Source organism: Eubalaena glacialis, chromosome 19 (genome assembly GCF_028564815.1).
Source record: "Eubalaena glacialis isolate mEubGla1 chromosome 19, mEubGla1.1.hap2.+ XY, whole genome shotgun sequence".
In the NCBI taxonomy this organism is placed as follows: domain Eukaryota; kingdom Metazoa; phylum Chordata; class Mammalia; order Artiodactyla; family Balaenidae; genus Eubalaena; species Eubalaena glacialis.
This window is the reverse complement of record NC_083734.1, coordinates 15,547,678-15,573,214: the sequence shown is the minus strand read 5'-3', so window position 1 is coordinate 15,573,214 and position 25,537 is coordinate 15,547,678. Positions and strand designations below refer to the sequence as shown.

Sequence of the window (25,537 nt, the reverse complement as noted above, 5' to 3'; positions counted from 1 at the left end):
GAGTTTTCAAATTCCAGTTGCATTCCATCTGTTTCTTTGCATTTATCTGAATGCACATATAATTTTTTTGTATCAGTTTTTGTTGTTATTGTTGTTTATTGAGGTAACATTGGTCTATAACATTATATAATGAAGTTTTGTGTGTACAACATTATATTTCTACTTCTGTATATGCTACAGCTTGCTTACCACCAAAAATTTAGTTCGCATTTGCCACCACACAGTTGATCCCCTTTACGCATTTTATCTTCGCCTTCCCTTCCCCTATGGTAACCTCTATTCTGTTCTCTGTATCTGTGTGTTTGGTTTTGTTTGGTTTGTTCATTTATTTTGGTTTTTTGTTGTTGTTTGCGTTTTTTATATTCCACATATGAGTGAAATCATACGGTATTTGTCTTTCTCCATCTGACTTATTTCACTTAGCATAATACCCTCAAAGTCCACCCATGTTGTCACAAATGACAATATTTCATCTTTTTTATGGCTGAATAGTATTATTCCATTGTATATATATATACCACATCTTCTTTATCCATTGAGATATTACCTCATACCTATTAGAATCGCTATTATAAAAAAGGCAAGAAATAACAAGTGTTGGTAAGGGTATGTAGAAGAGGGAGCCCTCATACACTGTTGGTGGGAATGTAAATTGGTACAGCCGCTATGGAAAACAGAATGGAGATTCCTCAAAAAATTAAGAGTAGAACTACCATATGATCCTGCAATTCCATTTCTGGGTATTTATCCAAAGAATATGAAAACACTAATTCAAAAAGATAGATGCACCCCTCTGTTTATTGCAGCATTATTTACAATAGCTCACATACGGAAACAACCTAAGTGCCCATCAATAGATGAATGGTTAAAGAAGATGTGGTATATGTATATTCAATTTTCATTGTTTTACCAAGCATTTGTTGAGCATCTGCAATGTGGAAAGCATTGTACTGGGTGTTGGAGATAGAGAAGAGATAAAGCCTAGTGACATTCTGCCCTGTTTTTAATGAGCTCCACTAGGATGGGAGTTGGGGGGGCAGAAGAGAAATGTTAACAGGTAATTACAGTGCATCGTAATTAAGTTTAATGTATGGAGACGTTTGTGCATACCACTGTAGTGTCACATTAAAGGGAATGATTAACTCTAAAGCTTCTGAAAGGGATTTATAGAAATAAAGCGTTTGATTTGAGTCTTGAAGGATGAGTAGGTATTCACTAAAGTAGACATAAGAAAAGGTTTTGGGAAAAGATGAAACTTGAACCTTATGATCATATCTTTTTTTAAAAAAAATCTGTATCATTCCTGATAAATGATCAATGTGGATATATTAGAAATATCATTCATTTATTGCCTGTCTACAAACCCTCTCCCAGATTACAGGCCTTACTCATGCCCCTGAAAGGGCAGCCTCATAGGGAGCAAGAGAAAACAGTGGAGGGATGAACTGAGAGGTCGTAGTGTTTCTAAGATTCATCTATATGTTTTTTATATCAGTAGTCAGTTCCTTTCTATAACTGAGTGCTTTCCATTTTATGATGCTATACCACAATTTGTTTATCCATTAACCCATTGATGGATATTTGGGTTGTTTTCAATTTGGGGCTGTTACAAATAAAGCTGCTATGAATATGAATATTAAAGCTCCTAATATTCTTTCTTATAGAATTCCAATTAATGAATGTACAAGGACTGATAGAAATAGAAAATCAGTAGGTAAACAGCACAGTAATAATTGGGAAAGAAAGATTCACTAAATGGATGCTAAAATTTAGTGGGAATTTTGAGGAGAAACAGGGTACCTGCATACTCTCAAAGCATCTTCCCCTATGTTAATTAATTACAATGGGAAATATAGTAATTTTACAGTGGAGAAACCTGGCAGACACCACCTTAACTAAGCAATCTAGGTTAACATCAGTAATAAGACATATTGACATGATATACAGCCTGATATGATGCTTCAAGGGCCTGACATCACTGTATGGTATTCTTGCTAAAACTGCATAAGGTCATGACCATAACACTTTAAAATACTAGTCAGTTATTTTTGTAGAATGTCCCTCAACTTGGGTTTGTCTGATATTTCTCATGACAAATTAAGGTTAGGCCATTTTGTCACAGACTGAAGGAGACTTAGGAGACATGACAACTAAATGTAATATAGAATCTTGAATTGCATCATAAAAAGGGACGTTATGCTGACACGTATATATGGAATCTAAAAAGAAAAAAAAAAAAGAAAAAGGTCAGAAGCACCTAGGGGCGAGACGGGAATAAAGATGCAGACCTACTAGAGAATGGACTTGAGGATACGGGGAGGGGGAAGGGAAAGCTGGGATAAAGTGAGAGAGTGGCATGGACATATATACACTACCAAACGTAAAATAGATAGCTAGTGGGAAGCAGCCGCATAGCACAGGGAGATCAGCTCGGTGCTTTGTGACCACCTAGAGGGGTGGGATAGGGAGGGAGGGTGGGATAGGGAGGGAGGGCGGGAGGGAGGGAGACACAAGAGGGAAGAGATATGGGGATATATGCATATGTATAGCTGATTCACTTTGTTATAAAGCAGAAACTAACACACCATTGTAAAGCAATTATACTTCAATAAAGATGTTAAAAAAAAAAGGACGTTAGTAGAAAAATTGGTGAATAAAGTCTGTAGTTTAGTTAATATTATTGTACTAATGTTAAATTCACTGATTTTGATAATTGTACTAGGGTTATGTAAGACATTAACATTAGGAGAGCAGAGTGAAGGGTATACGAGAATCCTCTGTACTATTTTTTGCAATTTTTCTGTAAGTCTAAAATTATTTCAAACTAAAAAGCTAAAAAACCCAACCAACAGAAAAACAACTATAAGCAAAATAGGAAGGAAAAGGTACTTCCTCAACCTGATTAAAGGCATGTACAAAAACTGTTAATATCAAACTTAAGGATGAATGCTTTCTCTCTAAAATATAAAACAAGGCAAGAATGTTTGCACTAACCACATTTTACAGCATTGTATTGGAGGTCGTAGCAACTGCAATCAGGGAGGAAAGGGATAAAAGGAATACAGATTGGAAAGGAAGAAATAAAACTATTTTTGTCAGATAACAAGATTACATAAATAGAAAATCCCAAAGGATTTACCTAGAAGCTATTAAATTAGTAAGTAAATTTAGCAAGGTCACAGGATGAAAGGTTATATATAATTATAAATTCTATTGCTATACTAGCAAAAACAATTAGAAAATTAAAAATTTTTAATTCCATTTACAACACATCCCCAAATAGGAAATATTTTAAAGTAAACTGAATATAATTTGTGCAAGACCTTTATGCTGAAAACCGTAAAATGCTGAGAGAAATTAAAGGAGACCTAAATAAATGGAAAACATACCATGTTTCTGGATTGGAAGATTTGCTACCGTTAAGATGGCAATTCTCCCCAAATTGTTCTATAGATTCAATGTAATCTTATTTAAATTCCCAGCATATTTTTTTTACAATCTGACTATAAAATTTATATGGAAATGCAAAGGACCTGGAAGAGCCAAAAAATTCGGGAAATACAAACAAAGTTAGAGTACTTGCACTATCTCAATTCAAGACTTACTATAAAGCTATAATAATCAAAACAGTAAGCTACTGGCATAAGATGGACCTATATAGGTTAATGGAACAGAACAGAGTTCAGAAATAAACCAACTAACATATGGTCAATTAATTCCCAACAAAAGGTGCCAACATAATTCAGTGGGGGAAAGGAGAATATTTCCAACAAATGGTGCTGAAACAATAAGTAAGTCCCCTACATACGAACCTTCAAGTTGTGAACTTTCAAAGACGCGAACCTGCGTTCGCATGTACAATCACGTAAGTTAGTTCATGTGTCTCATGTACATTGTCACGTGCGTGCATCCTCTACAAGTGGTGTGCTTTTGTGTACTTTACTGTATGGTACTGTTTATTACCAGTGTAGACTCATAGTCTTATTTTATACTCTGGGTTATAATCCAGCACTATCATTATTTTGTTCTTCAAACTTTCACCTTTGGCCATTGGGAGCTCCTGCAGATTAGCTTCTGTCATTTGACATGCCCCATCCTTTTTTTGAGCACTTCCTGTACTATCTGGCACAACAGTGTTTGTGGCTCATCTTGTATTTTCCCTGCCTTGGCTCTAGAACCAACCACTTCTCCAAACAGCCTTGGTTCCTCTTATTGGAGAGTGGTTCAGAAACTAAGATCTGGGTGCTAGATATGCTTATTGCTATCGAAGTGTCATTCCTTTTAGGCTCTCTTTTTTTTTTTTTATTAATTTATTTATTTATTTATGGCTGTGTTGGGTCTTGTTGCTGCGCACGGGCTTTCTCTAGTTGCGGCGAGCGGGGGCTACTCTTCATTGAGGTGCGCAGGCTTCTCATTACAGTGGCTTCTCTTGTTGCGGAGCACGGGCTCTAGGCACGCGGGCGTCCGTAGTTGTGGCTCGCGAGCTCTAGAGCGCAGGCTCAGTAGTTGCGGCACGTGGGCTTAGTTGCTCCGTGGCATGTGGGATCTTCCCGGACCAGGGCTCAAACCCGTGTCCCCTGCATTGGCAGGCGGATTCTTAACCACTGCGCCACCAGGGAAGTCCCTAGGCTCTCTCTTGCTAAAAGTTTTTCTCTTGAATGGGGTTGAATTTTTTCATATCTTTTAATATGTTGAACTGATCAGATTTTTTTCCTTTTTTGTAGTATAGTGAATTACATTGATTATTTTCAAACATTAAAGCAATCTTGATTCCTAGAATAACCCCCCTTTATTATGATATATTATCCCTTTTATGTATTGCTGGATTTATTTTAAGGATCTTTACATTATGCTTGTGAAGAATATCTTTAGTTTTCTTTGAAGTGTTTTTGCCTGGTTTTAGTGGAAGGGTAAGACTGGCACCATTAAAATGAGTTCTTTCTGTTTGCTGAAAGAGTTTGTGCAGGCTTGGTGTTGTTTCTTCCTTAAATATTTGATAGAATTTACTATTGAATCCATCTTAGCCTAGAGTGTTCTTTGTGGCAAGATATTTAAATTACAAATTCAGTTTCTTTTGTAGATGTAAGACTATGGTTCTGTTTCATTTATTCCTGGGCCAGAGAGTGATAGGTGATTGTGATTGGCCCGGCCTGTCACACATCCATCCTTGTGGCCAATGGACTGGAAAGTTTGTTATCAGAAGAAAGAGAATGCGGCATATACAGGGCTCCAGGGAAGTTATCAGCCAACTTAGTCACTTCAATTTGGGTTTACTACACTCTCTTCTGTACTCTAAGCCACAGACGTAGAAATAGTATAGTTAAGCAAAATCCTTTTTTCTAGTGATAGTTATTGAAGTGGACTTTTACTTTAATATTTCATTCCTCCCTCCATCCCCTACCAATGAATTACGAACTTTTTATGGGTCTATAAGGCCCTGTATGACCAACATACTACCTATTTTATCTCTTTCCATCCCTTCATCTGTATCACTCTCTCCCTCTACTTATTAGGTACCAGCCTGACTGGTTTTTATTCATTTTCTTTCCCAAAGATATCAAGGCTTTTCCTTTCTTGCTTCTTTGTTCTTATATTTTGTTTTATCTGCCTAAAATACTCTTCTCTTAGCTTTTCATATACCTTATTCCTTGACATCTTTATGGTCTAAGCTCACTTGTCACCTCTTCAAAGAGGCCTTTTCTAACTATCTTGTCTGAAATAGACTCTCCCTTATTATTATTTAACAAAGTACTTTTTTTGTTTCCTTCATAGCATTTATGAGAATCTGTAATAATTTGTTATTTTTATTTTTTTAATTATCTGACTCTTCTTAGGCTTCATGAGGGTAGGGCCTAGTTCGTCTGGTTCTTGGCAGTGTGTTGGGTCCCCAGTTCCTGTTATATCATAAACACTTAATATTTACTTGTTTGAATAAATGGATGTAAGTAGAAGATGTATTAATTTTGGTTTCATATACATATGTGTATATACATGTGTGCCCCAATGTAGAAAATCTGTTTCATTCATATACTTATTCCTCAAATATTTATTGAATACATACTATGTACAAGGTATTGGTTCCAGTGCTATGTATATATGAAATCTGATTTTGAGAACTGAAGGGGATATTATTGATGTGATTTTTTTTGCTTTGCAAGATGAATTCTCCATGAAATACCTTTTAAAAATCAAATTTTTATGTGGTATATAATAAAAGTCTGGCAAGGGCTTCCCTGGTGGCGCAGTGGTTAAGAATCTGCCTGCCAATGCAGGGGACACGGGTTCGAGCCCTGGTCTGGGAAGATCCCACATGCCGCGGGGCAACTGGGCCCGTGAGCCACAACTGCTGAGCCTGCGCGTCTGGAGCCTGTGCTCCGCAACAAGAGAGGCCGCGATAGTGAGAGGCCCGCGCACCGCGATGAAGAGTGGCCCCCGCTCGCCGCAACTAGAGAAAGCCCTCGCACAGAAACGAAGACCCAACACGCCAAAAATAAATAAATAAATAAATAAATAAATAAAAGTTAAAAAAAAAAAAAAAAAAAGTCTGGCAAGCATCTCTCTTATTTACAGATGAGGAAACAAGATTCAGAGAGGACAAGGTCTCATAACTATTTAATAGTATAGCTCTTACTAAGCCCACATTTCCTAACCTATTTCCAGATTTGCCCCACATCACACTGCCTTCTCTGTGATTTACTTCTTTAAATCTTTATTTTTTCTTGTATTAGGGAGCCAGCATGGTGTAATGCTAATGAGAATTGAAAGACCAGTGACTTTTCACTTCTCTGAAAAGCAAGTGACTTGGCCTTTCTCTGTTTTTTCCATCTTTAAAATGGGATAGTAGCTGTTCCCTTATGTTAGATGATTTTGAGGAAGAATGACTTAAGATTTAAGGCATTTTACAAAATTAAAAGCACTCTAAAAATCTAAAGAATTTGTTTCATATAACTTTTCAAATATGGGACTGTTGTACAAAGCAAATTACACTTAAACAGGATCAGTTACATTATTTAGTTGAGAATTTGTTTTGTTTTCAATCCATTAACTGTTTAGCAGGTATGATTGAGTTATCTGAGATGGCACACATATTTGTATTATAATTGTACACTTCAGTATAAATATGTCCATGAATGAGTAAAGAATAGTCTCAGGTGGAGACTTACGTTTTATCTGCTGACAACTTTTCTTATGTCTTAGGCTATGTTTAGACTTGATTTTTTGAATTTTTAAATTCACCAGCCTTGTCATTTGGGTGCTCCAAAGTTGTGGTTGCAGAAATATTTTAGGTAGGCATTTTAAAAACATTAAAAATGGTTTCACTTTTTGTTTGTTTCATGATTTTAGTTAAATTTCCCTGAGGTCACATGGCTAGTAAAAGCTGAGATTTAAACCTACGTCCTCTGTTTGTGTTGTTTCTGCTATACTGCACTGCCTCTCCAAGATGATTTTTACGGTATCTACTTCACAGAGTTGCTGAGCTAATGCATGTAAAAAGGCTTTGTAAACTGTGAGGCATTTCTGTATAAGGCAGAACATAACGGGGGTTATAAGAGTAAGAAAAGAAAATACTGAAGGAGGAAACCTTTTGTATGCACTGTCAGTTTACCTTTCTTAAATAAAATTTGAAATACTTTTGATGCCAGAATAGTCTTGATGAAATGCATTTCTAATGTATTAGCAGACCATGACCATATTTGAAAAATATGAGATATATGATCACCGTAATTTAGTGACCTTTTGATGGAGTGGGTTTCTCCCAAAAGTTTTTGGTATACATAGTTTATGTATATTATTTAATAAATACCATACAAGTCAATTAAATAATGGTCAGATTATAACATCTGTGAATGGAACAATATAGTAGACTCTTGGCATTCAAGATTAACATTAGCTTTCTTAACTATTTATGAACCCTAAAGTTCACGATATATGATTTTGTTGAAATACAGACTTGAATGTTATGGAGCTGGTGTTGAGGAAGTCACTTAATGAGTACATCTGACCTTTCTGGGCAACATTTACACTTCAGCCTAACTTCCAACTTCACATTTGCTGCTTATTGTTATTTTCTTGGTAGCTACTATGAAATGATTTATATACACACATATACTTTGTTTCTTTGTGAAACATTACTCCAAGGAGAAAACACAATTATAAAGGTAAAGATAAAGTGATCCTAAGAAAGCAGTGATCTTACATAAGGTTTTGGAAGAAACTATATGTAGTAGTAGTAGCCATAAACTTGGGAATCTGCAAAGATCTTGAGATATATCCCTTATATGAGGAGTCATTTGTGTAATGGAGTGTTGAGTTTTTAGCCTGTGAGAACCGGTAGCATTTATTTCATTATGTATCTGTCATTCCACTCATGGGGTATTTTAAAATTACATATCAAAGCTCCATTGTTTCAGGTGGTACAGTTGTCTGCCATATTGAAATAGATGACAAAGCAAATTAACATTACCCTGAGCAGCATTTTTTTTATTTTTATATTCATGTGATAAATGTCTAGTTTAACAAAGCAGAATGTTCTTGTTAGGAGCTTTTATACAGAACTCTTTTTCACGTGGAGCTATAGTGAAATCAAATTCACCTTCAGTTGGTCTGTGGCTTTGTTAAACAGTAAAACTTGAGTTGGAGGTGCTCTGCAATAGTGAGGAATTTTCTCTGCCCAGATGTGTTTGTATAATATAACATTTATATCCTCCTTGTCCTCTGTGGAAATTTATAAGGATTATTTCAGTGTTAACTCTGATTGATATTTTATTGCTCCAACAAGTGTCTCATTTACTTACTTATTCATTCATTTATCAAGCATTTAATGAATGTCTTCTGTGTGCTAGATACTGTACTAGACTCTAGGGAATTTAAGATAAATTAGACTCAGTCTCTACCCTTTGGGAACTCATTCTAGTTAGAGAAATAATAGACATATAATTAGGATATCCTGTGAAATATTATATTTTTAAAAGTATCTCATATACTTTAAAAAATATTATTATTTTTCTTTAAAGATTTTTTTTGATGTGGACCATTTTTAAAGTCTTTATTGAATTTGTTAAAATATTGCTTCTGTTTTATGTTTTGGTTTTTTGGCCACGAGGCCTGTGGGATCTTAGCTCCCTGACCAGGAATCAAACCCACACCCCCTGCATTGGAAGGTGAAGTCTTAACCACTGGACCGCCAGGGAAGTCCCCAAAATATTATATTTTTTAAAATATATGAGATAACGTATGTGAAAAACTTCGTAAGCTTTACAAATTTAAAATATTTTTCCTCCAGTGCATAGTATGATGTCTGATATATCTTAAATGCTTGTTATAATCTTGAAGGAATTGATGAAGAGCAAGGAGCTATGAAAACACATTATAGTATAAAGAAGTATTAGTTCTGCCCGATGTATAGATAGAATGGGAAAGGCTTCCCAAAGGATATGACTTCTGAACTGGACTTTGAAATGAAAGCAATTTATGTTGAAAATCAGGAAAGGGGATGCAGAAAAAGAGAGAGACTATGAGGCATGAAAGTGCCTTGATCTACATCAGCCATGTATCTGTAGGCTTATACAGTTTACATAATACTTTTGTTTACACTATCGCTTTTGAGCCTTATGACAAGTCCATGAGCTGAGTTCATATAGTCAAGTGCTTGAGCCTTGACTAATAAAACTCAGGTTGTAGGGTGTAAGAGAAAGCAACTAGCCATTTTATTCTTTATAGTTTCATGAATGTCATGATTGCTGATACTATTGAATTTCTATGATTATATTTATGAGAGAATTGTTTTCTGAGTTATAAGTATGTGAGAGAGAAAAACATATACATACAATGAAAAGTATATTTCCATTTTTATTTACATAAGCAGATTAGTTTATATTGATATACAAGTTAATTTTTTAGAGGTTTCAGAAACAAATTAGAAAATGCTTCCTTAATATTTCATATTCTTTATAATTCAGGTAGGTTTTTAGGATTTCAATCCTTATATACCATTTATCTGAAGAACAACAAATGGAAACTGTGATTCCTCACATTTTCTCTTAGGCTTTTTGTTTCTGCTGTAGTTAAACAAGTTTGTTGACATTAAAAATATATATTTTTTTTGCACAAAAATGTTTATTAAAATACTTTGAGGGGGAAAAAGAGAAACAAAAACTGTCTCCCCATTTAAACTTGACTTCCTATTGTATATTGTTTGTAATCAAGACAGTGTGGTATTGGTGAAAGAACAGACAGATAGATCAGTGAAACAGAATAGAGAGCCCAGAAATAGACACACAAATATAGTCAAATGATCTTTGACAGAAGAGCAAAGGCAAGTCTGTGGAGAAAGGATAGTCTTTTGAACAAGTGGTGTTAGAACAACTGGGCATCCACATGCAAAAAAATGAATATAGACACTGACCTTATATCTTTCCCCAAAATAACTCAAAACAGATCATAGACCTAAATATAAAATACAAAACTTATAGAAGTTTTATAACATAGGAGAAAATCTAGGTAACATTGGGCTTGGCAATGAGTTTTTAGATACAATGCCAAAAACACCATCCGTGAAAGAAAAAGTTGATAAGATCGACTTCATTAAAATGAAAAACCTCTGCTCTTCCAAAGACACTATCAAGAGAATGAAAAGACAACTACAGACTGGAAAAAAATATTTGCAAAACACATATCTGAGAAAGGACTATTATCCAAAATATACAAAGACCTCTTAAAACTCAACAGTTAAAAAGTGGGCAGAAGGTCTGACAGACACTTCATCTGAGAAGGTATGCAGCTGGCAAAGAACCATATTAAAAGTGCTCAACATCATATGTCATTAGGGAATTGCAAATTAAAACAACTGGATACCACCATGTACCTATTAGAATGGCTAAAATCCAAAACATTGACACCACCAAATGCTAGCAAGGATGTGGAGCAACAGGAATTCTCATTGCTGGTGGGAATATAAAGTGATACAGCCACTTTGGAAGCCAGTTTGGCAGTTTTTCTTAAAAAGCTAAATAGTCTTACCATATGATCTAGCAGTCACAGTCCTAGGTATTTACCTAAACGAATTGAAAATATGTCTAAATAAAAACCTACACATGAATGTTTATAGCAGCTTTACTCATAATTGGCAGAAGTTGGAAGCAACCAAGATGTCCTTCAATAAGTGAATGGATAAGCAACCTGTAGGTACATCCATTCAATGGAATATTATTCAGTGATACAAGAAACAAGCTATCAAGCCTCCAAAAGATATGGAGGAACCTTAAATGTATAAAAGAAGCCAGTCTGGAAAGACTTCATACTGTATAATTCCAACTACATGACATTCAGGAAAGGTCAAAACTGTAGACAGTAGAAAGATCAGCTGTTGTCAGGTGTTCAGGGGGGGGAAGAGGAGGAAGAATGAATAAGTGGAGAATAGGGGATATTTAGGGCTGTGAAACTATTTTGTATGATACTGTAATGGTGGATATATGACATTATGCATTTGTAAAACCCATAGACCTGTACAGCTGCGAAGAGTAAACCCTAATATAAACTATGAACTTTAGTTAATAATGTATCAATATTGGTTCATCAGTTGTAACACATGTACCACACTAAAGATGTTAATAATAGGTGGGGGAGAATGGGTATATGCGCTCCCTGTACTTCTTGCTGAATATTTCTGCAAACCTAAAACTGTTCTAAAAAGTCTACTGATTTTTCTAAAATAGAAAATGTGACTTTCTGATTTCACTGCTAATAATTTAGCTTTTATCTTTCTCTTTTTTCTCTCCCTGACTGAACTGGGCAGAGTCTGTCAGGTGCTTAACTTTTTTGTCTCTAGGTAACTTCATGGGATTATAAAACAAAATTTGTCTGCTAAATAAACCATGAAAAAAGCAAGTAGAGATACTCCTTGGTCTACCCAGACAAGAAACAAATATGCCACAATATCAGTGTTAATGGAAGAGTGGTTACAAATGATTTCTACATTCATCTTTGTTTTTCGGTGTTTTCCAAATGTTATCTGTAAAGTAACACTTTGTTAGCGCTTAAACAGCTTTTTGTATCTTACTGCAGCTTAACTGTATTGTTAACATGTCTTAGAAGATATTATATAGAAATAAATAAGACACAGGTCTCTCTGGTTAACTGTAAGTGAAAGACTGCATCACCACAGTGCTTGATGTAAATTATCTCATTGGTTGGTGACAACCTCATCAGATTTTTTTGCAGTTTGCAAAGGGATCAGTTTTAAAATTTTATTTGTTATGCACTTGCTTGTTTGTTTTCTTACTTGCTTACTTGTTTATTATTTACTTTCTTGTTTATCATTTACTTATTCACCTACTCTTTTAAAAGAAGATTCTAAAAAAAAAAAAAAAAAAAAAGAAGATTCTAATTAGTTGTTACCTAAGTGGTTTTCCCAAGTTCTTACATTTTGTTGGTTAAAACTACTTTAAAATATGTGCTTGAAATTTGTGTCATTTGCTGTTTGTGTATTTAGGGAAATGAGTTATTTTTTAAAGAGCATTATTATCTAAGTTTGGCTTTAGTGATTCCTTGGTACAATAATTGGTGATGAAATTTAGCTCATTGTTTTCAGCTAGTTTCAATTGGCCTTGAAAGAAACAGAAACTTGTTGCTTAATATAGACTCTAGGTGACTCTTTGGAATGCCTCTGGGCTATTATGAAGTACTTGTTTAAGAAGGATAATTCCACTTGATTATATATTATATACCCCAAAGGAGAGTAATTTTAAATTCAATTTTTACTAGATTATGCTGTCTTTATGGAGCCACTTTGTTGCTGAATTGTATCCGCACTATCCAGGATGCTTTTAATGAATGGAGTTTATTCAGCTAATAGGTGATACAGTCAACATTCAGAAAGCCACATAGTCTGGCTCTTAATCCCTCCACTGTCTTTGTAATTTTTGAAATTTTTAATCATAGCATTTATATAAGATATTTATGACATTTTTAAAGTTCATCTCTGTTCCCTAATTCATGCAGTAACTTAGATTTCCTGGTCCACTACTTTATAATAAAACCTCAATTTATTAATTTATAGAATGAACTTAGAAATCCTTTTGGAAAGAGGTAGTTGGAAAAAATATACAAGTATTTGAGTCCCTACTGTGTTCCATGCACTGTACCAAATGGATACAGATGTCTGGGAGTTTGTTTTCCTACTTTCTGCTATAAAGCTGCCCCTTTACCAAATTTAGCTACCTGTAAATTCCTCCCTAAAATGGATTTTTGGTGGGTTTCCTTTTTTCCAGTGTGTGATGCATAAAGGCAAATATTTTACAGAGCAAAGGTGCATTGGTGTCTTTATTCAGGTTCCTTTTTTTTTTTTTTTAAACAAGTGAGGGGTCATTTATTTATTTATGGCTGCATTGGGTCATTGTTGCTGTGCACGGGCTTTCTCTAGTTGCGGCAAGCGGGGGCTACTCTTCATTGCGGTGCGCAGGCTTCTCATTGTGGTGGCTTCTCTTGTTGCGGAGCACAGGCTCTAGGTGCGCGGGCTTCAGTAGTTGTGGCACACGGGCTCAGTAGTTGTGGCGCACGGGCTTAGTTGCTCCGCGGCATGTGAGATCTTCCCGGACCAGGGATCGAACCTGTGTCCCCTGCATTGGCAGACGGATTCTTAACCACTGCGCCACAGGGAAGTCCCTATTCAGATTCTTGAATTCTAAAGTGTGGCAAGCTGAGATTTGATTTTGTTTTTCAAAAAAGGAAGGAACTTTAAGATATAAATAATTACTACTTATAGGCATTAGAACTATATTTGCCTATCCTGTCTCAACAAGTTGGTTGTAATTCTTAAGTTTTGAATAGACAATGGTAACAACTTGCAGCTATCTAAAGAAGAAGTTCTATTTATTTGTGCTGTCATTAAAACTGTTCTGACTTTAATAATCAAGTGTCTCTGTGGAAGAAATAGATTTAAGCCAACAAATAAAAGTAAGATGAAAACTGTATATGTGGATTAATTAACTTCAGAGTCCAGAATTTTCTCCAGATGCTTTCAAAAGTCTGGGTGCTCTTTTTACATAAATGGTTGGAAAAGTAATCTATCTGTAAAATGTAGAAAAATTAAGTGCAAGTTTTAAATGTGCGTTTAATAATTCCAGAATTCGAATTTTCTTTTTATTTGCAGCTCAGATCGTCTAATAGAAGAGACAATAAGGTAGGAAAAATGTTTTGTTTTTGTTTGTTTGCATATAAATGAACAGATAAAGTTAATTCTATAACTAGAGTTAAAGTCAGTTCATCCTCCTTAAAGATGAGAATTTCATTACATGGTAATGTATTTTTACTGTGACTTTCCCTTGTAAGATACATTTGAAGCCTAAAACATTTGTTTCCAGAATTAGTAGAATTGAGCTGTTTTACCTAGGTTAATTTTTCTGATTAATTCATACTCAGTATTTTCAGCCTCTGTCTTTTTATTCTTGCTTTTTAATGAAAACAGTCTTGAACATGTGATTTGTTAAATGTCTTATGTATACCATTTATGTAGACTTGGTTTCTGTTACAGCAGCTATAGAAAATCTGTAGTAATTAGTATTATCTGTAATAACATTAAAGTAGTTTCTTGCTTAAGGTAAGGGAAATATGTTGGTTTGAACTGCTTAATTCTCTAGGTTTGGTGAATTTTTAAGTACCTATTTTAAGACAGTAAAAAAGTGAGTTAACTAGGAATGGTCTCCGTTCTTTAAAATTCAGCAATGTCTACAGCACTGTTTTTCAGGAAAGGTAGAACAAAGTACATGGGAAAAACAACAAACATTTGTATTCTTACCATAGGCTTTGGTATTGTGTTCAAGTGTTTTACATGCTGTATGTTATTTAATCTCCTCAATAACTCATGAGATAGGCACTGATCACTAGATACTATCTCCAAAACAAAAAAGAAGTTAAGGTAAGTAATTTGCCCATGGTCACATGACTAACAAATAGTATTGAGGATTCAAATCCTCAAATCTGAGTCTCTAACTGTAGAATAAGAGCTCTATTTAAACCACTACTATATTTACTACCTTATAGAAAGAGGACAAGCTTTGGAGTGTTATTTGGTTTGAAACCTGGCTGTGCTACTTAATTAGATCTCTGTCTTGGATGAGTTTCTTGGAATCTTCCTTTTCTTATGTGTTTAAAAACATGGGATTGATGATAATACCTATTCTAGAAGATTGTTTTGAAAATTAAAGATAATATGAGTAAAATGCCTAATACAATGCCTGGCTGATACTAGGTATTTTGAAAATGGCAGCTGTATTATTTATACTTTTTTTTTTAACTTGTTATTTTGATTTCATTTCGGATTTCAGAAAAGTTCCAGTGGTATGAAGAATTTCCTTATACCTTTTACCTAGATTCCCCAAATGTTATCATTTTGCCACATTTGCTTTTTTGCAATTTTTTTTCTGAATTACTTGAAAATAAGTTGCAGACATGTTGCCTCTTTACCTCTAAATATTTCAGTGTTCATATCCTAAATATTTATGTTGAAATGGACTCATGGATTCTTATTTTATTAAATGGATCCTATCATTATTTAATAATCTTAATAAATTATCTTTTATAATAATACACAGTTATCACATCTTGGAATTTTGTTTGAATTGCATGCACTGGGTCTTCCATCTGACCAATGTTTTCACGAAATTGCCTAATTATCAACTGAAATATCTCACTTGTGACTCCTTTCATCAGCACATAAAGTTGGGTCACATTTTGCAAAGGATTCTTTACTTAAGGTTTCCTTATAACCCTTTTTCCTTTTTTTCTTCCTTTTATTTCTTCCTTTATACCTTATCTTCTAGCACCAGGCTGCCTTAAGCTTTTCGATTCCAAGCTGGCCTTTTTAAGGGCAGGTGATATGAGTGTAAAAATTTGGAGTAGCTCATAGGATAGGAACATTTGAGAACTATCAAGTCACTGATATAATTATTTTGCTAGTTAAAAAGCAAAAAACCATGTGATTAGAAGACCTTTTATTTCACTATTTCACTTTGTTTCAAAATATGATAGGTATCACAAGTGAAATTTTATTGAATATAAAACTTGTTATGATTACTTATGGATAATATAAAATTTAAGTGTCAAATAATTATTTTTACATATTCTACATGTAAAATTTTACCTTTTCCTTTTAGAGCTGTATTTTTAGAATATGTACACAACTGAATATAAGCTGACACCAGTTTATTGAAAAGAACGAATATTTTTAATATTTGTAAATGTATTCTTAAGCTTTAAATGTATAACTAGTATTGTCTGTTGTTGAAAAAGTAAGTGTCTGAGTTTAGTTCACAGAACAGGTGAGAATGTTGAAGTTCCAGTAAACACATCAATAATTTATCATTTTAAAAGCATTATACATTATTTGGAGCTTATGTTTTGCCTCTGCATATTTGACCCTTGAAATAACAACAGCCTAGATTCACTCAGCTTGACTCCAGATGATGGAATAAGATGGGAAAGTAAGTCTGGATATACTTTGTGTGGTACTGGAAATCATGCATATTCAACAAGATAATAACATAATGTATGATGATAATATGCGTTCTCCAAGGAACACAAAGTGCTTTGCAGAAATTATTTTTAATTTTCCCTATCTACTTCTGAGTCAGAGTGCATAGGAGATGGTGATAGTCCCAGTTTAAGAAAGCAGAGGCATGTATGATTCAGAGATTGGCCTCAGATATCTCAGCCCAGGTTTGAATTGTAACTTTTTACAAGGCCATAATACCTATTTAAAAATACCTGGTAAAGTAAATCTATTATAAAACAACCACATTTTAAATGTATCGTATTCTATCATAGATACACACTTAGCCTGAAAAATTATGAATAAGAACTAATGGTGCAAAGGATGTTGTTAGTTTGACTCTTATTCTTGTGATCTTTTTACTTTGTGGATCTAAAATTCAATGTGTTATAAAGTTGACATTGCCCGCCTCTTTCTGCTCTAATCTTGACTGGTTTTGCTCTAGACCTGGTGCATTCACTGTACTGGTCCTGGGATGTCCTTTCACCATTATCCTAAAATGACCTCCTTTATTGGATCACTTATTTCTAAAAAAAAAGTCTTCGACTTTCTTAGTTTATTCCCTCATTATGTTGGACCATGTTCTTTAGTAGCTTCCTCAGAAAGAATAGGAGGTAAAATTTTTGGACTTTACACATCAAAAAAAGTCTTTTTTCTACCCGTATTCTTGATTCATTGTTTCGCTAAGATATAGAATTCTAGGTTGAAAATAATTTTGAAATTTTTGAAAGCATTGTTTCCAGTGCTGCTTTTTAAGTCCAATGCCAATTAAAATTTCTGGTCCTTTGTATTTGATAAGCATTTTTTTTTCCTCTGGAAGCTTTTAAGATCACCCCTTTTCCCTTATGTTTTTGTTTGTTTTTAATCTCACCATATGAGCTTGATATGCATCTTTTTTAGTCCATTGAACTAGGCATTTGGTGGGCTCTTACAGTCTGGAAACTTATCTTCAGGTCTGAGAAATTTTCTTATGTTTATCGTTTTCTTCCCTCCTTCTTCTTGATCCTTTTTTTTTTTTTTAATACACACTTTATATTTGTCAAATATACCTAAATAAAACGGGAAAAAAAAGAATTCACCTAAAATACAGCCACTAGATTGGTTAATAATTTGGTATGTATTCTTCCATATTTTTCTCTGTCTCTCTTCTATCTGTTTAAAAATAATAAAAAATATGAACATATTCATAGATACAGGCAGACACGTGTGTAGTTGAGCATTTAGAAAAAGTGGAGTGATATTAACCATAGCAGGTTAGTATGTGCAGTCACCTAACTTGTGCATGACTTAAATCAGTAAGTTGTGAGAGGGCCATATGGGTAAGTGTTAATCCCTGTAAAGGGAAGGGTGGTTGCTTGTAGAACACTGGTTATGGACACTGGAAATGGGGTTCCTATTCTTGACCAAGGATAACCTTGGGCAGTGGAAGTCCATAATGGTCTAGGGAGCTGCCCTACTGTAACCAACTCCTGAATGGTGGAACCACAACATGCATTTTTCCTAGTTCCTTTTTATTTTTGTAAGGCCGCGCCATGTGGCATGTGGGATCTTAGCTCCCTAACAAGGGACCGAACCTGCGCCTCCTGCAGTGGCAGCGCGGAGTCTTAACCACTGGACCGCCAGGGAAGTGTCCCCCCTTTTTTTTTAACTTATTTTTTTATTGAAGTATAGTTGCTATACAATACTAGATAAGATATGCATGTACAATATAGTGATTCACAGTTTTTAAAGGTTTTACTCCATTTATTAGTTATTATAAGATATTGGCTATATTCCCTGTGTTGGGCAATATATCCTTGTAGCTTATTTTATACCTAATAGTTTGTACCCCTTACTTCCCTGCCTTTTCTTGATCCTTTCTTACCTTTTCTCTGTCTTGCTTTTTTTTTTTTTTCCTACTTTCTGGAAAGTTTACTCAATTTTTCCTTCTAACGCTTCTGTTACGTTATTTCCATTCTCCTTTTTGTAATTTACACGAGCTCTCTAAAGGGATAGAGACACACACACACACACACACACACACACACACACACGTTTATGTTTGTATGTTTCATGGATGTGATATTTTATCTCTCGGAGGGCATTAAATATAATTTGATTTTAGAGTTTCATGAGCCTCCTTTATTGCCTCTGTTTCCTCAGAATCACTCTTCTGTTTGCTGGTTGGTTTGTTTGGATCTCTGCCTTTTATGTTAGAGGCTCTCCTCAAATGTCTGGTGAACCTTGGCTCTTTGTTCATATTTAAGGGTGAGGCTCCAAATCTAGTGATTGGATGCTCATTCTGTGTGCGTGGGTGGTAGGATTTGTTGAGTGGGAGCCTTCACCGTGGGTGATCGGGAAGGGGCCTGACTGTTTTATTGGGGGCTTTAAAATGTCAGTATCTGTAGGTCTCTCCTTGGTTGGATTTTCTGCTGAACTGAGGTCCGTCACCTGCCTGCATGGTTTGGAGCAGGTAATTTAGGGGTCTGACAACTCCTTTTACAAATTTCCACAAATTTTCATTCCGTCTTCCGATATACCTGATCCCTTCAATTCTTTAGATTTTCTAGGATCTGGGAAAACCTTTATAAATCATTACTTGACTCATAGTGATACTGAGGTGAATAACAGTAGGGGATTTGGTGCTAGTAATGTTATTAACATTTCTTAATCACTCAGGTGGAATTCCTCTAATTTTCTTTTTGATTTTCTTTATTAGATGTTTATGTATTATAAAAGTACAATGTTCTTACTATAACAATTTAAATAATTCTAAAATGTATAAAGAAAAAGTTTGTCTCCTGGTGGTGCCCCTCCATTCCTACCCCCTGAAGTAACTTGTATTAACTGACAGTTATGTATCTTTCTAATACCTTTCTCACTGTCATACAAACATACACAAAGATGTTTTGAGTGTTCCTTAAAATAAAAAAGGACTAATACTATACACATTCTGTGGCTCACTTAAATCATTCAGTATATCATAAACATCCCTCCAGGTTAATGGAAGTAATTCTGACTCATTCTTTTAATAAGCAAATATTATTTTCATAGTACAGGTATACCATAATCTACTAAACCATTCCAATGTTGTTACCAGGTTTTGGGGGGTGGGGGTGGTGGTGGGGAGTATTTTTTCATTTGTCTTTCACTATTCCAAACAATGCTTATCCTTTTATATATCTCCCTACACACTTTTGTTTCTTCTTTGCCTTCTCAGATCTTGAAATTTCAGTTTTGATTCATTTGTCATTTGCTCCAAGTACTCCCTCTAGCATTTTCCTCCAGTAGCATACCTGGTCTTGACCTGTCCAAAAATGTGTTCAGTTAGCCCTCTGGTAGGTCAGGCTATTAGAGACCCTAAAGCAGGTACATACAGGTGGCAGTAGATGGCCCGGCAGTTTTCCCTCTTAGGGGCTCCTTGTCACACCAGCTTGTAGATGTCAGCTCTCTGCTTATAGGTGTCTCTGGCTGTGTGTAGCAGTCCTTTCGCAGCTGTAGGGACTGAGAGCAGTTCACTTCATCACTGCAGCCCCTGTACATGCAGACCCTTACCTTCCACTGTCTGGGCTTCTCAGGATGCAGTGAAACCTAGGTCTTTGCCCCAGGCTTGAAGAAAAATATAGTCTTCCCTGCCATTTGGTTCTTCCCTTGCTTGAGAGAGTGTAGCCCTCCCTGGCTTTCTTCCCTCGAGATCTCAAGAGAACTTGGGACCTCAGATGGACCCTCCCCGGCATGTCTGCCTTTGTCTTGTATTCTTCCATAGAGGAAATTGGGCCAGAGATAAGGTCAAGAATTTGTGCTCTACCATCTTCCCAGGATATCTTCATTTCTGTTGCTTTTCGGTTTTTTTAATGTTTCACATATTTTCAGAATTACTGAAGAACTTCCTATTTCCTACTGCTTTTTATAATGTCAGTATCTAAAACGCTCCCCTGTGTGTTACATATCAAAATGTATACTGACCCTGCCCTGTAGGATACTAATGTCCAAGAAGATAAGACTATTGAAAGTTAATAATCCTGGCAGTGATAGCAAAAAGATATTAACTGAGATTTCATTAAAAAGCACATCAAAGTAGTTACATGAAAGAAACTGTACTCTACAAAGTGAAAAAGTGACTTCCCTTCTTTCTCATTTGCTTAATGAATCTGTGACCTTTGTCACCTGGCTTGGAAACCAGCTTAATGTTGCATGTGTGTCCTAAAATCTACTTGGTTGGTTCTCAAATAGAGTTTTGGAACATAATTTTTTTTAAATAAATTTATTTATTTTATTTATTTATTTTTTGGCTGAGTTGGGTCTTCGTTGCTGCGCGTGGGCTTTCTCTAGTTGCGGTGAGTGGGGGCTACTCTTCGTTGCGGTGCGTGGGCTTCTCATTGCGGTGGCTTCTCTTGTTGCGGATCATGGGCTCTAGGCATGCGGGCTTCAGTAGTTGCGGCACGCAAGCTCAGTAGTTGTGGCTCGCGGGCTTAGTTGCTCCGCGGCATGTGGGATCTTCCCGGACCAGGGATCGAACCCGTGTCCTCTGCATTGGCAGGCAGATTCTCAACCACTGCACCACCAGGGAAGCCCTGGAACATAATCTTTCCATAAGTTAAGGGCTGGTTGTATATAAATATTTTGTGATATGTTGCACCTTTGGTTCTATTTTTATAATTGTAATTCCCTACTTCCCTCTCAAGGGTTTTTCCTGATTAAGGATATTTTAGTACCTGGACCCTTTTAAAACCATTTTAAGAAGCTTTTGTAATGTGTGATTTGTCAGTTGTCTTATTTCATTTGTTACTTTGAAGAAAAAAAAAAACAACCCACAGGAAACAGTCTACTGCCTTGTCCAAAAAAATATCAGAGGATAGCATTGGGGATGAAGTGGTCATTCAGAAAAAGGACAATGGGAAGATGACTTGGGAGGTGATTTTTTTTTTTTCCATGTTCCTGCCCAGTGCTTTTCAAAGGTGATGTGCTCACCTTAGTTTTCTGTTCACTTTTAAGGGTATGATGGATGCATGCAGGATCATCTGAAACACCAGTTTAATGAGCTTCTCTCTTCCTCCCTTGCAGCATTGCTATGGCAACAAAAGAAAATATGACTTCACAGAGAGGAATGTTGAAGTCAATTCAGAGCAAAATGAACACTTTGGCTAGTATCCTTTTTGAAAGCTTGAAATCTGGGGTTTTTTGGGGGAAAAGAATCTGTGTATGTGCTTCACCACTCTCCCCCTCTTCTGGACAGGTTGCCATCATCAGTAACAGGAGAGGCCATCAGTAATTCTGCATTATGATATGCCCTGCACTCCTGAAAGATCATACTGTTTAATGCCATATCTGAAAGATTGCACACCAGAGGGTTAATACTAGTAGATCTAGAAAAAAATTATGTGAATTTTCAAATTCACAGAATTATTTTATATTTTAAAAGCTCTTGAATCCATGTTAAAACTCCACAGTGTAAACAATTTTTACCTAAACGTCATAAATTATGTGCTTTTTCTTCTTTCTTTTTTCAGTTTGGAGAATAAGTCAGTGGCACATGCTTAGAAAGGGAGGGAAGTAGACAGCCATACATGTAAATGAGTTGTCACTGCTGATGGCGTAGTTTCATTTTGCACAAGCTAAACTCTAGGATAGATTTGCTGCTTGTTTATTATGACCTCTACCTTTTTAATTCTTCAGTTTCCCTATTTAAAGTAGTATTACTGATACTTCTGAGAAACCCAGCAGGGAAACTGATAAACCTGCTAAGCTAAAACATTTTGTTTACTCTGAGAAGTCAAGCCTTTTTAGAGAAAAAAGTTTCCTCCCCCAATTACTAAGGGGGAAAGGACCTTTAACTTTCAAAAGTTGAGTATCTTCTGGTCCTAGATAATTTAAGGTCACTTTTAGTTTGATACCTTATTTGCCTAAGGAAAGGAATATCCTGAAGCCTGTTGGTATTTTCCAGTTTTTGGTGAATTTTGTTCTTGCTTTGTCACCCTGAGTATAAAACCACACCTCCAAAATCATTTATATTTTATATAGGGCTCTACAGTTAACAGAGTACTGTTATATACATTATCTCATTTTATCAGTACCATAAATTAGAATCATTCCCAAAATTATGTTTTAAAAAATCAAATAAAATGGGTGTGAGTTAGTCAGGACTCCATAGAGAGATAGTAATAGAAACCTAATTCATACTGACTTAAGGAGGAAAAGGAGAGAATTAATTTGTTCATATATCTGTAAAATTCAGGGGTAGAATTTGGCTTAAGGTATGGCTGGATGCAGGGGCTCAGATTTTATTATCAAGAATCTGCCTTTCCTCTCTGTTCCCCTACTCCACCTCTTATTTCTGTTTTCTTGTGTGTTGGCCTCATTCTCAGGCAGATTTCTCCTCGTGCTGATAGAGAGGGCTACAAGAGTCACCTCCTACCAGTTCAAAAATTCTCATGGAAAAAGGGCGTCTTTTCTGACAGCTCTGGCACATGTCCCAAGAGGACTGTGGTTGCCCTAGCTTGAGTTACCTCAAGCTATTCCTAACCCAGCCATTGCCCAAGGGGAGGGAATATTCTCTCTGGCCAATCCTGAGTGTGTATGTTCACCTGATGGCAGAGGACAAGGTCAGCCCCACCCTGTTATATGAACTGAACTAGATTATTATAGAAGGAGGGTGGTGGTTCCCCTAAAGGTAACAAACTAGATAGAAATATGTCCACTATAGACAGGGTTTCCTAATGTCAAAAGTTTTCTTACTTTCTCTCACGGGATTGTTGACCCTTCTTTTACCAAGCAAGAAAAGATTAAGCATTTGCTTTAAATGAGATTTGTACCTTACACTGTATAAGTTTTTGCACATTACTTCATGCTTTCTGTTCTGCATTTTAAAAATTGTTTCTGCAAATTGTCCCCTTTTTTTCATTAATTAGTTTGAAAAACACATTAATGCCTACAGTGTGTAAAGTTCTCTTCAGTAGGCACAGGAAAAGTCAAGATTAGAAAAAAACATAACCTCTGCATACAGTATGTTGAGTATATAAATACACAATACAGTCCCTGCTGAGAGTCATTTATTTACAGGAAAATGCAGTGAGGATTCACCGGGAGTAGGGATCATTCCAGCTCTCTAGTAACCTAGGTGATTTTGTTGTTGCTTTTCTTGACCTTGATACAATACCTCTATTAACAAAGAGGATGCACCTGCAGGTGTGTAGTCAGAAACCAGTGCTAGAAATGCAAAACAATGTAGGATGCAGAAGCATGTGCTTTGATTACAACATACCAACAAGTAAGATATGAAGATACTTTACAATACTAAGTAAAATACAGTTGTGACTGCTATAAAACTCCTAAAATTGAAAATTTCCTATCTTTCCTTTTTTTAATCCCAAATAGGACAGCCAGAGCAGTTTAACCCACTTTCTTACGGTATCCTGCCTACTGCTGCAAAGTAAATTTAAAATTTTAAATAATTAACCAGTGCTTGATCATAGAGACACTTAGAGTTTGTTCCCACCAGTTACCTGAATCCAAGGGGGCTTATACCGTGGGGAGAAGATCACATACTCCTCAAAACCTTTCTGGCAAAACTTCCCAGTCTCCTGAGAAAAGGGGTTTGAGAAAGAGAGAGAGAGAGAAAGAGAAGGAAAAAAAAGGAAAGACAGGAACCTCAGGATAGTGGTGGTGGTAGCTGGCTGCACCTGTACCTCCGTGCCCTGCAGGGTTCCTCTCTCCCGACCACACGGGCTCCCACCCTGATGGTAATCCCTCAGTACATGGTAGCAGTCATCATTGTTTCTTCTCTCGCTATTAATTTTTTTCTTTTCATGGTTCTTGTGTACTGCAGTGTACTGGGAGACTTGAATTTGCCCTTGAGCAGTAGGGCATTTGTGTTTGCTGCAGCTCCCTCAGTGTGACTTTCTTCCCCTCTATTTCTTCTCATCATTTATCTTTTCTGGACTCCACTGATCTCTGTTTTTGTGATTCCTGTGAGTTTTCACTAAAGAGGCTTCTTCCAAATATGACCTTAATAAAGATTTCCCAAAGATCGTTTTCCTGCTGTGAACAGCCTTATCCAGAGGGTCAACCTTAGGAAGCGGCGAGACTCACTCATCCTGGGTGGTGTTATTGGTGTCTGTACCATCCTATTGCTGCTGTATGCTTTCCATTGATGAGACATCTCCAGGGACTCTTGACAACCACCACTTTCACACCCTGATCCGGAATAAGAAAAAGTAGGAAGGAGAAGTTGACTGACCTGATAATTAGCCTGACCGGCAGGATTAATTCAAGACTGATAGTGATGGACTCTGTGACATGGTCAGGTTGAGCTGAAGTCACAGGTTTTCTGTGCTATCTTTTCTAACACACATTTCCTTCTGTTTTTAGTTAAAAGAAAATAATAAATGTTTTCAGTTGCTTTTGTCTCCCGGAGAGGTAAGTAAACCCATCAGAAACACAGTTTCCGTGCCTCGGTGAAAGTGTTGAAGGCTGATGACAAGCCCAGTCTTACAGCTGGATTCTTCAGAAAACCAGGTTTCTCTATATCCAAAGACTGCTTTCCTTTCAGCCACCAGATGGGGGTTGTGAATAAAAATAGTTTTTGTCCTTTTATTTTACACTCATGATGAGAAATCACAAGTCATTTCTTGATAATCTGTGCTATAAATTTCTACTCTTTGTCCCCAACTCTTTTGGTATTCAAGAAAAATTACATTTTTCAAAGAATCTTTGAGATGCTCACAGACCAACTTCAACACAGTTGAGGTTGTCTGAAATAGAAGACAAGTACTGCAAAAAAGCTTTTTATTTTATTTTTTAATCGTGCACACACTGGGGTTAACTGTATTCCTGGAAAAACATCAAGAATGACAGGCTTTTTTTTTGGTCACTGTTTTTTGTTTTTTGTTAATCTCTTCCATTGGGTTAATATTTACTACTGTAAGAAAACAAAATCTCAGTTCTACCATGACAAAAAGCCAGTGTCTGTCATTGCAACTGTTCTTCATCATGTCAGGATTAACACCGGCAACT

At 35.9% G+C, this 25,537-nt stretch overlaps 1 protein-coding gene across 2 annotated transcripts in view; it reads left to right on the top strand.

The window, feature by feature from the left end:
* GOSR1 (golgi SNAP receptor complex member 1) overlaps positions 1 to 25,138 on the top strand; it is a 47,744-nt gene extending 22,606 nt beyond the window's left edge. For both annotated transcript variants that reach the window (XM_061174793.1, XM_061174792.1), the window contains exons 7-9: positions 14,150 to 14,179; positions 21,590 to 21,672; positions 24,551 to 25,138. In XM_061174793.1, coding sequence (XP_061030776.1) covers positions 14,150 to 14,179; positions 21,590 to 21,672; positions 24,551 to 24,675 — 238 coding nt within the window. In that variant the 3' untranslated portion in view covers positions 24,676 to 25,138. The remainder of the gene's footprint in view (positions 1 to 14,149; positions 14,180 to 21,589; positions 21,673 to 24,550) is intronic.
* The last annotated feature ends 399 nt before the right edge of the window (positions 25,139 to 25,537 follow it).